Here is a 15994-nt window from a genome sequence, read left to right as displayed (position 1 = left end):
TTCGCTCAGCACTGTACATTACAAAGGGAGACAGAACATGCGGCAGTACGAAAACAATACTTTGTGATACACGAGGGGTTCGAGGGCCCTGCTCTTTCGAGTTTACAATCTAGGAGTACATAGTAATTTAGTTCAGGAGCACGGCTTAAGAAACCAAGGCTAGCCATACGGACATAGATTTCTTCATCCACACAAAGCAGCATTGATGGAAAAATCTTCCTTGCTAGCCATTGTATTCTAACGGCTGCTGTTCCCACGACTGTCAGAATACCCGAACAGTGCCTGCATCTGATAGAATGCAGTCATTGTTTGAGTGAATTTTTTTGCCCAGCAACTTTATTTTGTGGTACAATTTTTTTTTTTTTAAATAATAGAGGAACATGTCAAAATGAACAGGAGTGACACATAGTTCCCACACAGGGGACTTGAACAGTACGGAAAAATAATCACAATATCAATGCATACATTTTGAATATACAAGACTGTGAACCATCTACCCTCAACCAACAGGGCAGGGGGTAACCACAAAGGACCAGGCTAAGTGTAAAAGAAAGGGTGGGGGGACCCCTATCTACAGAGGGTAGGGGGGGTCCTCAAGCTGGGTGCGGGAGGGGTGGGGAGAGAAAAACAAAAAAAGGAGGGAATATAAGAGTGGGCATGGTAGAGACAGGACGGAGAAGAGGGTGGGGAGGGGGAAGAAAGAAGAGCAAGACAGAACTAGGAAAAGAGGAAAGGTTCCTGCAGCCTGAATAACACCATGTTAAGCAGGGGCACCCATACTAGCCGGGTGCAGCTAGCAGCTTCATTTTCAAATTGAAGTTTCCCAAGTCGTTGGTGTCCGCAACTGGCTCTAATTTCATCCAATTCTGCTAAAATTTGATAAAATTCAAGTTGTGTATTACTAGCATAGGTACAGTACTGATAGCCACTAGTCAGAATCCATTGCACTTGTGACTGTAGTAAAAGTGCATTCGTATTGGTTGCTATGGGTTACTATGATTTCAGAGCCAAATGATAAAAAGTGAATGTCCTATTTAAAGGAAAGGTATAGTCATTATAATGTTTTCACATAAAATCAAGATTTTATCAAAGAATCAAAGAAATAGGTTTGATGTAAATAATCTTATCAATATGTGTTAATTGTTAAAAAAAACTTGTCTCTGTATAAAATATATACATCCAATATAATAATAATAATAATTTGTAATGACATACAGTATGTGCATAGGGGCAGCATTGCAATATACTATGATTCACAGCTTTTCTGTTCCCTAACAATGCAAGTGTATGAGATGCTAATCTGCAGATGTCTATATTTAATACCAATAAAAGTGAAGAACAAGTTTGTGAAAATCATATAACAATTAATTTAATTAACTTCAGATTGTTCTCACTGATAATAATGAAAGATGGATCCTTCTGCTTCCATTTTCCATATTTTGCCACTGCAGGCTTTTACCTATATGACTTTTTTGCAAATGTCGATATGTAGAAATAAATAAGATACATTAGATCCCACAATGAATTATTCAGCTTCTGATGACAAGGTGTTTTGTTGTTCCTTCTCAGGAGCGCCTAGATTCTGTCCGGCAAGCACTAAGCGACAGCAAGAGACAGAACCTGCGTCTCTCGCAGACAGTGCAGGAGCAGCAGCAGCAGCTGGGGGACATACAGCTGGCATGCAGAGAGTTTCAGGCAAGAGCAGAAGATCTGCAGCAGGTGAGACAAGATCATGAAGGGCAGGAGACTATTTAAAAGAGGATACTTGAAAACTGATAGGATAATTAATTGGAATTCCAAAGAGTATTTTTTAGTGCAGGTTTTCTCTTCAGTCTTCATGGTACTAACATGCTCCCTGCCCATGTTTGACTACAGTTTGCTCCATATTTTCAGATCTTTCCAAAACCTTTTCTGTATGACATATCTGTATACAGACTCCTCAGGTGTAAATACCATCCATCATTTCCTTTTGTCTTACTTTCCTTTCCATTCTTCTTTTGCACACATTAATTGCTTTCAGTTACATGCATTTTCTATTATCCTTGCTGCTGCTGCTGTTAGGTGTAACATGCTTAGTGTTAATGTAATAATGTATGCAGGATTTACCTTTATAGCTCAGTTGAATTCTCAGCAAAGGATAAGTAATTACAGATTTATCAATGGTTTAATCTAGTGGTTTCCAAACTGTGGCCAGGGGGCCGAATGTGGCCCTTTGCATGCTTTTATGTGGCCCTTGGGGCATTATCCCCCCCACTGTCAGCAACAGTGGGGCATAGTTCCTTCCACTGACACTGACAAAAGGACACTATTCCTCCTATTGATACCAATTATAGGGCACTATTTCTTTTATTGATACCAATGATGGGGCACTATTCCTCCAATTGATACCAATGATGGGGCACTATTCCTCCAATTGATACCAATTATGGGGCACTATTCCTCCTATTGACACCAATGATGGGGCATTATTTCTCCCACTTACACCAATGATGGGGAACTATTCCTCCTATGACACCAATGATAGGGCACTATTCCTCCCATTGACCCCAAGGATGGGGCATTATTCCTCCCATTGACATCAACGATGGAGCATTATTCCTCCCACTAACACCAACAATGGGATGCTATTCCTACCACTGACACCAACGATGGGGCACTGTTTACTCCCATTGACGCCAGGACATTTTCTTCTATCACTGGCCACAGTTCGGCCCCCAAAAGTTTGAAGGACAGTAAATTGGCCCTTTGTCTAGAAAGTTTTGACCCCTGGTTTAATCTATAAAGTAAAAAAGTAATAGTAAAAAAGCCTGTCCACCACCTGCATGCTGCAGTAAAGTGGCCTTTTTGCAATGGTCCATCACCCCCTGCTCAGTCAGAACTAGACCACTCCATTCAGTAAGAAATATGACTTTTGCTCAATAGAGAGCTCTAGCCTTGATTCAGCAGGTGACATGTTGACCGTCTGCAGCACACTGGCAGCAAACAAACTTTTTTAGTATAATTTTGGCTGCTTGTTGAATTTATAAAGATTTCCTTTCACTTCCTGTTGCAGCTCTGGGACATTAAATAAAATGTGATTTCCCCTTACTACTCCCTTTTACTGCTTGATATGCAATGACTATGTCAGCTGCACCCTGTTTGTACAGTGAGGAACAGAAGTATTTGAACACCCTGCGATTTTGCAAGTTCTCCCACTTAGAAATCATGGAGGGGTCTGAAATTCACATTGTAGGTGCATTACCACTCTGAGAGGCAGAATTTAAAAAAAAAATTCAGGAAATCACATTGTATGATTTTTAAAGAATTTATTTGTCTTGCACTGCTGAACATAAGTATTTGAACACCTAAGAAACAGCAAGAATTCTGGCTCTCAAAGACCTGTTATTGTGCCTTTAAAAAGTCCACCTCTACTCCACTCATTGATCTAACTTAGTAGCACCTGTCTGAGCTCTATAAAGACACCTGTCCACCCCACAGTCAGTCAGGCGCCAACTACTACCATGGGCAAGACCAAAGAGCTGTCAAAAGACACCAGAGACAAAATTGTGGACCTCCACAAGGCTGGAAAGGGCTACGGGGCAATTGCCAAACAGCTTGGTGAAAATAACTGTTGGAGCAATTGTTAGAAAATGAAAGAGGCTAAAGACGACTGTCAGTCTCCCTCGGACTGGGGCTCCATGCAAGATCTCACCTCGTGGGGTATCACTGATAATAAGAAAGGTGAGGAATCAGCCCAGAACTACAAGGGAGGAGCTGGTCAATGACATGAAGAGAGCTGGGACCACAGTTTCAAAGGTCACTGTCTGTAGAACACTACGCCATCATGGTTTCAAATCATGCATTGCACGGAAGGTTCCCCTGCTCAAGTCATCACATGTCCAGGCCCGTCTGAAGTTTGCCAATGACCATCTGGATGATCCAGAGGAGGCATGGGAGAAAGTCATGTGGTCAGATGAGACCAAAGTAGAACTTTTTGGTCTAAACTTCACTCGTCGTGTTTGGAGGAAAAAGAAGGATGAGTTGCATCCCAAGAACACCATCCCTACTGTGAAACATGGGGGTGGTAACATCATGCTTTGGGGGTGCTTTTCTGTGAAGGGGACAGGACGACTGCACTGTATTAAGGAGAGGATGAATGGGACCATTTATTGTGAGATTTTGAGCAACAACCTCCTTCCCTCAGTCAGAGCATTGAAGATGGGTCGTGGCTGGGTCTTTCAACATGACAACGACCCGAATCACACAGCCAGGATAACCAAGGAGTGGCTCTGTAAGAAGCATATCAATGTTCTGGAGTGGCCTAGCCAGTCTCCAGACCCAAATCCAATAGAACATCTTTGTAGGGAGCTGAAACTCCGTGTTGCTCAGCGACAGCCCCGAAACCTGAGAGATCTAGAGGAGATCTGTGTGGAGGAGTGGGCCAAAATCCCTGTTGCAGTGTGTACAAACCTGGTCAAGAACTACAGGAAACGTTTGACCTCTTTAATAGCAAACAAAGGCTTCTGTACCAAATATTAACACTGATTTTCTTAGGTGTTCAAATATTTATGTGCAGCAGTGCAAGACAAATAAATTCTTTAAAAATCATACAATGTGATTTCCTGATTTTTGTTTTTAAATTCTGTCTCTCAGAGTGGGAATGCACCTACAATGTGAATTTCAGACCCCTCCGTGATTTCTAAGTGGGAGAACTTGCAAAATCGCAGGGTGTTCAAATACTTCTGTTTCTCACTGTATATGCAGATTTTTTAATAAAATGTACCTGTTAAAAAAAATGAGATTTCTCCAACAGGATGTAGACAACAAGAAAACTGACTGTGATTTTAACCTTTCCTTACGGTATCCAAAATTAAAACTTTCGCTATACATAATTTAAATTCCAACTATACATACTTTTTAAATGTTTATTTTGCTAACGTTCTTGGTAGCTTCAAATAAAATCGAGCAACAGAGTAGAAGGAAAAGGATTGAAAGGGCTCTTTAAAGGAATCACTAGACTCCTACAAGCTTCCTCCAGTCAACATTTTTCTCTCTAATGGTTTAGTGTATTATTCTTTATCGCCAACCCTAGGCCTGGCAGGTTGGCACACACCCCTGCCTCAAACTTTCAGACTCTCTCCCACTTGTACTGCACCCCCATGCAAACAGAGACTCTATATACTTTAGTGGAATGCTTTTCCCAAGTCTGTTATTGGGCCTTCAATAATAATAATGTAATGTGGTTAGTATCAAAAATGATGGATCCCATGGAAAAAGGAATCTGTGACAGCATGATCACTAGATACAGTCATGTGTAATGTAGCACTTTTTTCTAACACTGCATTCCCTGTGTAGGATGTTGTATATTGAAATACAAAGGTTCTGTCTCCTGCAGGCTCTCTTGAAGCAACAGCAGAGGGAGAAGGAGCAGGGAGTCATGATTCTTGAGCTGCAGGAAAGGGTGAAGATTCTGCAAGGTGACAAGACACAGTCTGAGATTGACAAACAGGGTATGCAGCACTCTACAGTCCTTTTGGAGAAAGGCAACAACAATCTGAGAAATGCATTGGAAAAGGTCAGTGTATGAACATTTTCCAGCATGTAAAAATGTGTCTTACCTACCGATAATACAAAGCTGTAAAGTATATAATGAACTCTAGCAATGTGTATAGAAGTAACATAGTATTTAACATGGGTGTCATGAATTTCTTCCCACAATATTGAATCACACTGTATTAGCTTTTACCTATAAAGTTTTATAATGTACTGTCATTAGAACCACAGCCAGAAATATTGATTTTGGTGTAAGAGTTGGAAGAAGGGTGGACACGTTAATTGTGTGTTTGTACAATTCCGCAATACTGAAGAGTTTCACACTCAAAGTGTACCTGTACGTGGGAGTAAAAAGTGGTGCTAATTCTTTATATATATAAATATATATATATATATATATATACAGGGCAATTTTTCAGTGAGATTGCGGGGGGAGCACAGTTCCGGCACCTCCAGCACTGATTGTATGTCATGGCAAGGGGTGCTGGAGGGTCTATTGATGCTGGCTGCTGGGGATCTATTGTCACTGGGGGGTCTGCTGTTGTTGGGGAGGTCTATTGTTGCTGGTTGGGGTTCTATTGTTGCTAGGGGTTTGTCCTTTGTTGCTGGGAGGGACATACTGTGTAGGGAGGGGTCTGTTGTTGCTGGCTGCTAGAAAGTATATTGATGCTGGCTGCTGGGAGAGCTATTGTTGCTGGGGGGGTATTTTTTGCGGGGGAGGTGTTTATTTTTGCTGAGTGTTGGTGCTGGGGGTGGTCTATTGTTGCTGGTTGCAGGGGATCTAATTTACTGCTTTATTGTTATCATTAACACATTGCATACAAATTTCTTATCACCTCAAAAAGATACTTGGTCGTGTATTCTCTAAAAGTTACTGGGGGGTGGGTAGGGTGAGGAACTAAGAGGGACAATGCTTGGAGGTGGGTAGGGGGCGGAGACAAGAATTGACTCCGAAGGGGGAGTCCCTGCACCTATTCTCTGAGAAAAAAAGCCATATATATATATATATATATATATATATATATATATATATTAGATCATAACAAGAGCTTTCTAAAAGTGTTTCTTCACTTCTGAAAGCAATGTGCTTTATAAGTCACTCAAATATAATATAATGTTAAACCTTTCCCCACTCACTCCCATCTGCTTGTCTCTTTCCTAACAGTAATTTGTTTTATAAATAAAATATTCATTTTATGATGCTTCCAGGTGTCCAATATCGAAAAATAGGCATGCAATCAAATAAAAAATGTAGATTTACACATTTTCTACAGTCAAATTTTCTGACAAAGTTCATCCAAAAGATCATTTAAACATTTGTCTTAAAATCCTGAATTTCTTCCAACCCCTATGTTATGATGATTACTGTCTTTAGTCAAACACTCTTATGTTGAAAGATCATCTACTCTTCTCTTTCATATGTATACTTAGATATCCATCAGATTCTGGGATCAAGCTCGCTTTCCTTTACATCCCATTTTCACTGTACTATTTGAGTTTCTAGCACATATATTAATAGGAATAAACTGTTGTCCTTTTAATTGCATGAATAAATAAACATCAAAGCTGAGATAATGAAGCAGTTTCTGTCAAGATATTACATCAATTTCTGTGTTATAACTCTGGTAATAGAAATGTAACAGCATTGTTATTTCTTGTATTTTGTTTTTCTAGCCTTTTAAGTCCTCATGCACACTTGACGTTTTTACAGCGGCTGTTTTTGGCTTTTGGCATTTTTTTCTACAGTCAGTAAACTCCCCAGCATATTATCCTATGTGTCCATGCACACATAGACTGTAATCAACGTTTTTTGGCAGGGCGTTGTTTGGCTGGAAAAAACCCCAGAACTAGTGGGTTTCTAGAGGAGTTTTTTAGCTGTAAAAATGCTCTAATGTTGAAAAACGTGGCAAAACGAGGTAAATCGCAGCAAACCAGTATTTTGGGATGTTTTTATGACAAAAAAACCTCTAAAAAATGCTTAAAAACACAAACACAGAAAAAAGTGGAAAAAACACAGCACAATACCACTAAACACTAATACAAAAATACTAAAAAACACTAAAAACTCACGTTTTTAATGTGACTTTACATAGCTAACGTTACCAGCATTATTAAAACGCCCCATGTTCATGGAGCCTAACGTTGTCATACTTGTGAATTCATTTTCTTGTGGTTATCTAGGTGTAAAGTTTTGTGTTTCATTCAGGTAAAACGCGAGCAGCTGCGTTTGGAGGAGGAAGTACAACGCCTCAATATAGAAAAGGAACAAATCAACCAACTGCTGATTTCCCTGAGAAAAGATCTGGCAGAATCCCAAAGACAGAATCAGTACCTGGAGGTAACACCCCATTTGTTAATGCAACAGCAGAGCTAGGTGCTGACTAAAATTGGCCCTACATGGAATATATCACATTTCATTATACATGGGAGGAGATATCACATGATCTTTCACATGTCATAAACAATGAGATGATGGTACCTATAGGAAATGAACAATTGCAGGAAGTGACAAGATAAATTCAAATTTACCCTTTTCTATTCATATTACTTATACTATTACTAGCTCCTGAGCAATGGGGAGATCACCCTACACTTCCTGAATAATGAATATTTTCATTGAAAGATTAGTAGATAAATAGATCCCTGAACATGCAGCTAGCTTAATAGTGGTTATTCTCTATGGTGTTAATGTATGCTCTCCAGGTAAAATAGTAATATTTCCATTGTCTGTGAACAGGCTCAGATGACAGATCTGGAACGAGCTCACTCTCAGAGACTGATGGAAGTGAGTGTGAGACATCGGCAGGAGCTGGACGCTGAGAGCGAGAGGCTTCGCATTGCTCAGCAACAGGCAGAGATCACACTGGAGAACAGAGAGAGAGCACACAGGCAGAGGATCAGAGGCCTGGAGGAACAGGTAAACCAATGGGTCTGTCTTCTACTGAGAATCTGACAGGGGTAGATGACAAGCAGATGTCTTTTTTGCTCCAATGGATCTACTAGGTTGGAATCTTTCAGATAATGGTTTCTGTTGTTCAATAAAAAAAATGCCTTAAAGTAGAACTAGAAGCAAAACTTTTTTTTTCATTTAGGATAGAGTATGCGACTGTTATAACCCCTGTCAGTTTTTTTTTTTTTTGCCATTTGTGTCCCATTGGGGGGAATCCTTTCACTTCCTGTCCTATAGCCAAAACAGGAAGTGGAAGAAAATCTCTGCAAATGAAGGGAATCCCTTTGTTCCCCCCAGGCCACCAATACTAGTGTCCCCATTTGAAGTTTTCCGCTTTATTACTTTTCTGGGCATAAACCAAAATTAGGGATTTTCTTTTACTTTCACTTTGAATGATAATGATAAATGGGTCAAATACTGTACGGATTAACCGCTTCACGACAGCGCCATAGCAGAAATACTGCTACAGGGTGGTACGGATGCGCAAAATCACATATATATACGTGATTTTGCATTTCCGGGTAGGGAAATTCAACTCCGCTGCTGTCAATCAACAGGCCCTGGCCAGTGATTACTTGCCAGCGCCCGGTGATTGCTGAGCATCTCCGAAGGGGAGGAGAACTGTAAACTTGTAAACAAAACAGTTCTCCTTCCTGTCAGTTCGTGCACACTGCTTTGGATGACTGTGCAAAGCAGTGTGCTTACAGTGAAGCACATGGACACAGCACACAGTTAACCCTTTGATCACTTCCCATGTTAACCCCTTCTTGCCCAGTGCCATTAGTCCAGTGTCACAGCTTTTATTTAGCACTGATCACTGTATTGCTGTCACTGGGGATGTCAGTGACACCAAGTCTGTTCCCCTCCGTGTCAGAATGCCCGCCGAAGTTCTGCTATAAGCTCTGATTGCCGCCATTACTAGTAAAAATTAAAAAAAAAAATCCTAGTATATATACCTCCATTTGTAAATGCTATAACTTTCATTGCAAACCAAATAATTTACGCATATTGGGATTTTTTTACATGTAGACATGTAGCAGAATACATTTTGGCCTAAATTTATGACAAAATTAGATTTTTAAAATTTGTTTCCTGGACATATTTAATAGCAAAATGTCAAAAATATTGTTTTTTTTTTCAAAATTGTCGGACTTTTTTTTTTATAGCACAAAAAATAAAAACTACACAGGCGATCAAATACCACCAAAAGAAAGCTCAATTTGTGGGAAAAAAATGGATGTAAATGTAATTTTGGTGCAGCGTTGCATGACTGCACAATTGTCAGTTAAAGTAACGCAGCGCCGTAACGCAAAAAATGGCCTGGTCAGGAAAGGGGGTAAATCCTCTAGAGGGCAAGTAGTTAAACAAAAATCTTCATTTTGTTATCACACGAAAAAAATTTTCATGCTTGTCCCTTCGAATAATATTGCCTGAACTGTCATGATCAGCTCTCGAAAGCTGTGTACTGACGATCAGATTATCGGACGATCACTTTGAAAGCAATATTTTCCGTCCAAATTTCTCATCTCATCATGTGTACTAGGCATAACTGTATATCATGTTTTATTGCTCCTTTGTGATTAGGTTATCAGGGTTAGTGTGACTACTTGACAGGTATATGGTATAAGTGTGTGATATCTGGTGAATCCCAAAATATAAGACAAGGTAAGCACGAATTACAGAACGTTTCCTTGTAATCAGAAGAGAGTAGTGCTTTAGATATAAAACAGAGAACAAATTCAGGTGCATTTATTTGCCCAGATGTGCCATCATGAGCCCACATTAAGGTATTGGGGATCTGCAGCAAATTTGTAGCAAATGTATTCAAAAGGTTTAAGAAGTGCGAGTTTCAATTGGAAATAATGTACTGTGCCAGTTTAAAGTGCTGAATTGTGACTGATGAATCTTTGTAGTAACTCTAACAGCGGTTGTTGCAGAAAGCATTATTTACAGGAAAACAAAAACCAGTCTATATGTCAAATGTTTTTGAAGAGGTGAAATTGGCAGTAAACATACTTTATTAATCAGCCAAGTGCATTGTCAGCAGAAGTAAGGAAACCTTGTGATAAGCTGCCAAATCATACCATAAAATATGGGTCATTCAGTCTCATAATTTCTTTAATCATATCCTTCCATTCAGCTAGTAGGAGAGTTGGCAACTTTTTTCTAGGATTTTATGATAATGTGTTGGGCAACAGTTAAAGTGATTGTAAATGCAAAAAACCCCAAAAAGGTTTATATTTACCTGCTCTCTACAATGGAATTGCATAGAGTGGTCCCGAACCTGTTCCCTGCTGTTGCTCCCGGCTACTTCTTTTCTCTGTGTGCCAGCCAATGGCTAATGCTGGCCCAGCAAAGCCTGTGAGACTGGGGAAGTGAGGGAAGAGAGCGGGGCACAGTGGGCACAGCACTGGATCGAGTGAGGACTCAGTTAAGCATTTTGGGGTGGGGGGGGGGTGCTGGGGAGTAATTCATTTACCTAAACATTTTTTACCTTAATACAAGGAATATATTGCATTGTTTACCTTAATACAAGGAATACATTGCAATGTTTACCTTAATACAAGAAATACGTTAAGGTAAAAAATGTTTAGGCTTTAGAACCACTTTAAGATGTATCTAAAAAGATTCAATTTGGTTGGGGAAAAGCAGCATGAACAGTAATAATGTGTTCAGTTCTAGTCCTGTTATTTCATAGTTTCCCAAACTTGTCCTCAAGTGATAGTTCTTGTTTTGTGACTATCCCCATCTAACTTTCATTATATACAAAGCATAAACTGTTGGTGGGACTTGAAGAAAGTTTTGTGAAGCACAATTTTAATGCAGCATAGTTGTTTATTTTTCCAGGACCATGCCAGTGTGCTCTCTGTGTCATTTAATTCTGATTTTCCATGTTAGCAACCCCAGCAATTAATCACTGACAAATGGGTTGTAAATTCAAGACCTCCACTAAAAATTGTTTTATATGTGGATCTTATGTTTTTTTGCTCTTCTAAAGAATTTATTAGTTTGTCCACTCTACACCGATATGTGTTTCCTTATGTTGGCCTAAGAAAGGGCATTTTTGAAAGCTTTTAATAGTCTTTCACTTGGAAAAACAACATTCATCAACCATGGTGCACATCGTTTACAGGTTTTGAGCGACCTACTAGTTAATGTTATGATGGAAATATATATGGACCACTGCATTTTTGATCTGTTTACACCCAATTTTGCATGTTTGGTTGCTTGAAACTAGGAAATTCTTAGATTACGGTATGTGTGACAGATTGCTGTGGACTGTTCTGTCACATTTACTAATTTTTCAGTGAAAGGCTGATGAAAAGAAATATGTATGGCCAGCATATCAGTCTATCTGTGTTGATTTACCCTTTAAAATTCCAGTGCTTGATATTTCTGAGAAATGCAAGGAATAATGTAAACAGCTGTATTAGTGATGGTTATAGGCCTATGCCTGAATCAGAAATAGAAGAAAAAGTCACAATGATGCTGACCTTATAAACAGTATTTCTGCAGTGAGAATGTATAGGTACTTATGTTGTTTCCTTTTAATTTAATAGGTGAGCACTCTACAGGAGCAAACAGACCAAGAGTTGAAACGCAGACAACAAGCCCTACGTTCCGCCCATTAACCTGGCAGAGAAGAGTATAACCAAAGTACTGAAGCTGCAAACTGAAACTACCTGTAGCTAGATGAGTTATTGACAATCTTGTGTAAAGAGGAGAGTCAAGAAACTTGCATGTATTTTTTATATTTATACAGGTATAGACATAAAAAGTTGTCTATTAAAGGAAACCTGTACTGAAAGAAATATTGACTTGTCATTGTTGACCTTTCCTTTTGAAAATTCTATTGATGCTGTATCACCGATCCAATGGCTTCAGTGCTTTTTTAATCTCTGACTTGGAAAAGATGCATTTCAGAAGTTCTGACTTCACTGTGACTTTGTTTGCTGCATTTTAGTTCTATGTCAGTGACTCAGAAAGTATGGGAGCCAGAAACAGCCAACCAGATAGCATTTTCTGAAGGAGGTCACAAATGGCAACCTTTATATATTTCTGAATAGAGCTTTCGATTACATGTTGAATTAAGTGACTGGAGACTATCATATTTGTATCAGCTGCAATTATATAAATGTGAATTATTTTCTGTCCTATTATAAAACTTTTTTTTTACTGTGACTGGTGTAATAAATAGATAAGGTGGGTTTTTCCTTGAGTGGTGGGTTAGGAATCACATGAAAAAAAGTATGATTTATAGCCAGAGATAATCTTTGATGTCCCCCTTGATTTTGTTGGAATTTCTATGGACTTTTGACTCTGTAAAACTGCTGCATATATTTATATGATAAACACAGCACACCATTTTTAGATCTACCATACATTACAACCACAATACAGTTGTATTTCTAGAATTATCTAAAATAATATGTTCTGAAAACATAACCCCTGTTTTATTGTCAAAGTCCCTATAAACCTTAAAAGAGGGGTGTATCTAGGGCATGGATAGCTGCAATCTTCTGTCTTGAGAGAGGCAGAATCCTTAGATGCCCTGCCTGATTATCTGTAGGTCTCCCTTCCTCCAGTCCAGTGTCACATCTTATACAATAGATGGCATTCAAACTGACTAATAATATGATGTCATATTAATTAAAGTTGTGAGTTTACTGTAAACTACACTAACCCAGGTTGTCTACCTTTCCTGACTTCCATTTTCAATCCGTGCATGGCCAGCATTCCTACACAGCCTCACACTTATATACAGCTCATTCTAAATATTGCATGTATATTGAAGAGTGCCTAGTTCAAATGTTCATATCACATGAAAAGTTTATTTGATTAGTTTAATGTTTAAAAGCATCAGACACAGCCAAAATGTTTTGAAGGGGGAAAGGACTCCCCCTTCTTCAGGGCTAAAAGGAAAAAAAAAAGAAGCAATAACCAATAAAACATTACCATAAAAATCTTGCATACACATCTAATGAAAAATGGTGTGATCTATGTCAATTTCTATATCAGTAAAATTATGGTAATGAAAATTAGTCTGACAATCAAGGTAAATCAAAATATAATATTCTTCCTACTTAGTATAGGTTCATATGCATTTATATCATATAACTTGCTGTGAAATCACACCACATAAGAGATTCTGTGCCAATATTGCATAGGAGGCTTTGAGACTAAATAATAAACTATATAAAAGAAAATAAGTACTGTAGTTACTATAAAAGAGTTACTTGAAGCATCATCAAATAATAGTTCTGTTTTAATCCTATGGGGGGAAATAGAAAAGATTGTGCCATTGTTCTCATTTTCTTTTCTCAATTTTTTCTGAGTCAGTCCCTATATCACATAAAAGACCATGGATCGTATTCAATATTGCAGCGGAATCCCAACAACAGCCATCCAGAAATCATCACTTTCCTGTATAAATGTAGTAAAGTGAATGCTGATTTGGTTGCGTTATTGGACTGTGTTTTTCGTCTGCCTATTGAATTAGTCATATGTACCTTTTGTAACCACAAGATACATTGATTTTATGTCAGCTTATAAAAATTTTCAACATTTACAGAACACTACAGAAAAAAATGTCTTGAAGTGTGAAATACAACCAATGTCAATCTGTTTTCTATATACAGTATGTAACTCCTTCAGTTTGGTCTGCTTATCATGTCACATCAGATATGCAGCCCAATGGCCAACTAAAGGAGCTCATAGAGAAGGCTGACATCACTGCTTCTACATGAAAGGCTGTGGCTAAGGCTGGGTACACTCAAGCCAAAAATTGGCTGAAAATAGTTGGTTCAGCAGGAACAAGCCAACTTTCAGACGTCTGTGTACAGCTCTCTCTCATGACTGGCTTCTGTTGAACAGGTATGCTGGAAAACCAGCATCCAATCAGCACTGGCAGCCAGTGGCTGTGAGCGTTGATCAGTGTGTTCTGGCAGGCACAGCAGGGAAAATCGCCACATTAACATCGCAGGATTGAACATAAAAAAACTTCTTGTGTGTGCCCCACATAAGCATTGTCAGTCTGCAACAGGAACTGCTGTTACTGGCAGGATCTTCAGGTAAATACATTTTTCAACAGATTCACAAAAGAGAACATTTCTTTCAAATGACAATAGGTAAAAGGAGGTAGGTAGGGGGCTGACCGGACACACCAACCTAATAAACCTGCTGATGAACATATGTCAGGGATAATCATACAAAAACTTTACTGAAAATTAGGTTACTGGAGCAGTAGTACTGTACAACACAGGGTTAGAATTAGGTGTTTAATGCCAGGTATCCATAAAACAGATTCCTAACTTCATATCCTTAAATAGTGTATGTGGGTGTATGCAGCTAGTTCTTGGAAATAACCACCAATAGGGGTACAGGCATAAAGCCTATGCCACCCTTCTAAACTGGGAAAATGGAGCAGACCTTGCCCTTTATTAACAAAGGGATGCAAGCCCCTTTATTAATTAGGAGTGATCTTCGTTTTCTATGCTGTGATTGTGTCAGACAGTTCAACTCCTATATGCCATGTTTGATTTGTTGGGGATCTGCGCCAACTTTTTGTATTAAACTGCAGAGTTCCTTTTTGTTAATTAGGCACCCATGTCAGTTTCACTTTCATTCTGAAATAGTTCCCTGTGCTTTTATAATGGCATAGGAACCTCATTTAATTCCCCCAATGTGTTCTGTAAAATAACAAGCTCCCTTAATTTGCAGTCATAAACGGCCAATCAATAGGGACCTTTGCTGCTTGATCTGCAATTATATTAGACATACACTATACATGTTTGTGGTGGAACAGTGTTTTATAAACAGAATTGTTTTTATATCATTTCATTTATATCATGTCATGTTTTTTTTATCTGCAAACATTTTGGTATTAATAAACTCTTTTCATACAAGACTATCTTGTGATTTCTAAACAAATGTCTGATGTATACCTGTAAGAGAAGGGAAAGGTGCAGGGAAACAAAATAATTTGTATTGCAGTGTAACAGCTTTTGTTGTAGATAGAGTTTAATTGTTTCCATACATACAGTATGTTGTCACTGCAGTCATATATAAAGAGAAATGTTAAATTGGTTTACCTTCCAAATGAAATATTTGTGTTATTCCTGTAGATTTTGGTGTGTACATGCAATTCTTTCATTTATTATCTCCCGCATTTATATAAATGTTATAAAGCACCATTTACAGCAGTTCCTGGCCACCAATCTAACATCCCTACCACACACTTATACACATACTAGGGCCAACTTAGGGAGGAAGCCTGCTAACCCCAATAGTATGTTTTTTGGTAGGAAACCCACACAAACATAGGAGGACTTGCAAACACAGTGCAGATAGTGTGCTCAGTGGGATTCAGATTTATGACCCAGAGCAACACGGAAAGAGTAAAAACCATTCTACTATATTTAGAATATTTAAAATTACTTTGTGATTCAGTTGAAGGAGAACAAATAGTCTTTCCAATATACAAGGAACGTTCAAGTCAAACCGGGACTTTTA

General features: G+C 38.7%; 1 protein-coding gene across 1 annotated transcript in view; it reads left to right on the top strand.

The window, feature by feature from the left end:
- CROCC2 (ciliary rootlet coiled-coil, rootletin family member 2) overlaps positions 1-15387 on the top strand; it is a 158310-nt gene extending 142923 nt beyond the window's left edge. The window contains exons 32-36 of the mRNA XM_089665869.1: positions 1570-1719; positions 5375-5554; positions 7739-7870; positions 8270-8449; positions 12043-15387. Of these exons, the coding sequence (XP_089521995.1) occupies positions 1570-1719; positions 5375-5554; positions 7739-7870; positions 8270-8449; positions 12043-12114 (714 nt within the window). The 3' untranslated portion in view covers positions 12115-15387. The remainder of the gene's footprint in view (positions 1-1569; positions 1720-5374; positions 5555-7738; positions 7871-8269; positions 8450-12042) is intronic.
- The last annotated feature ends 607 nt before the right edge of the window (positions 15388-15994 follow it).

Source organism: Staurois parvus, unplaced genomic scaffold (genome assembly GCF_062004578.1).
Source record: "Staurois parvus isolate SC_StPar_1 unplaced genomic scaffold, SC_StPar_1.0 ptg000049l, whole genome shotgun sequence".
NCBI classification, from domain to species: domain Eukaryota; kingdom Metazoa; phylum Chordata; class Amphibia; order Anura; family Ranidae; genus Staurois; species Staurois parvus.
The sequence above is the reverse complement of the archived record's forward strand: the minus strand, read 5'-3'. Positions and strand labels throughout refer to the sequence as shown.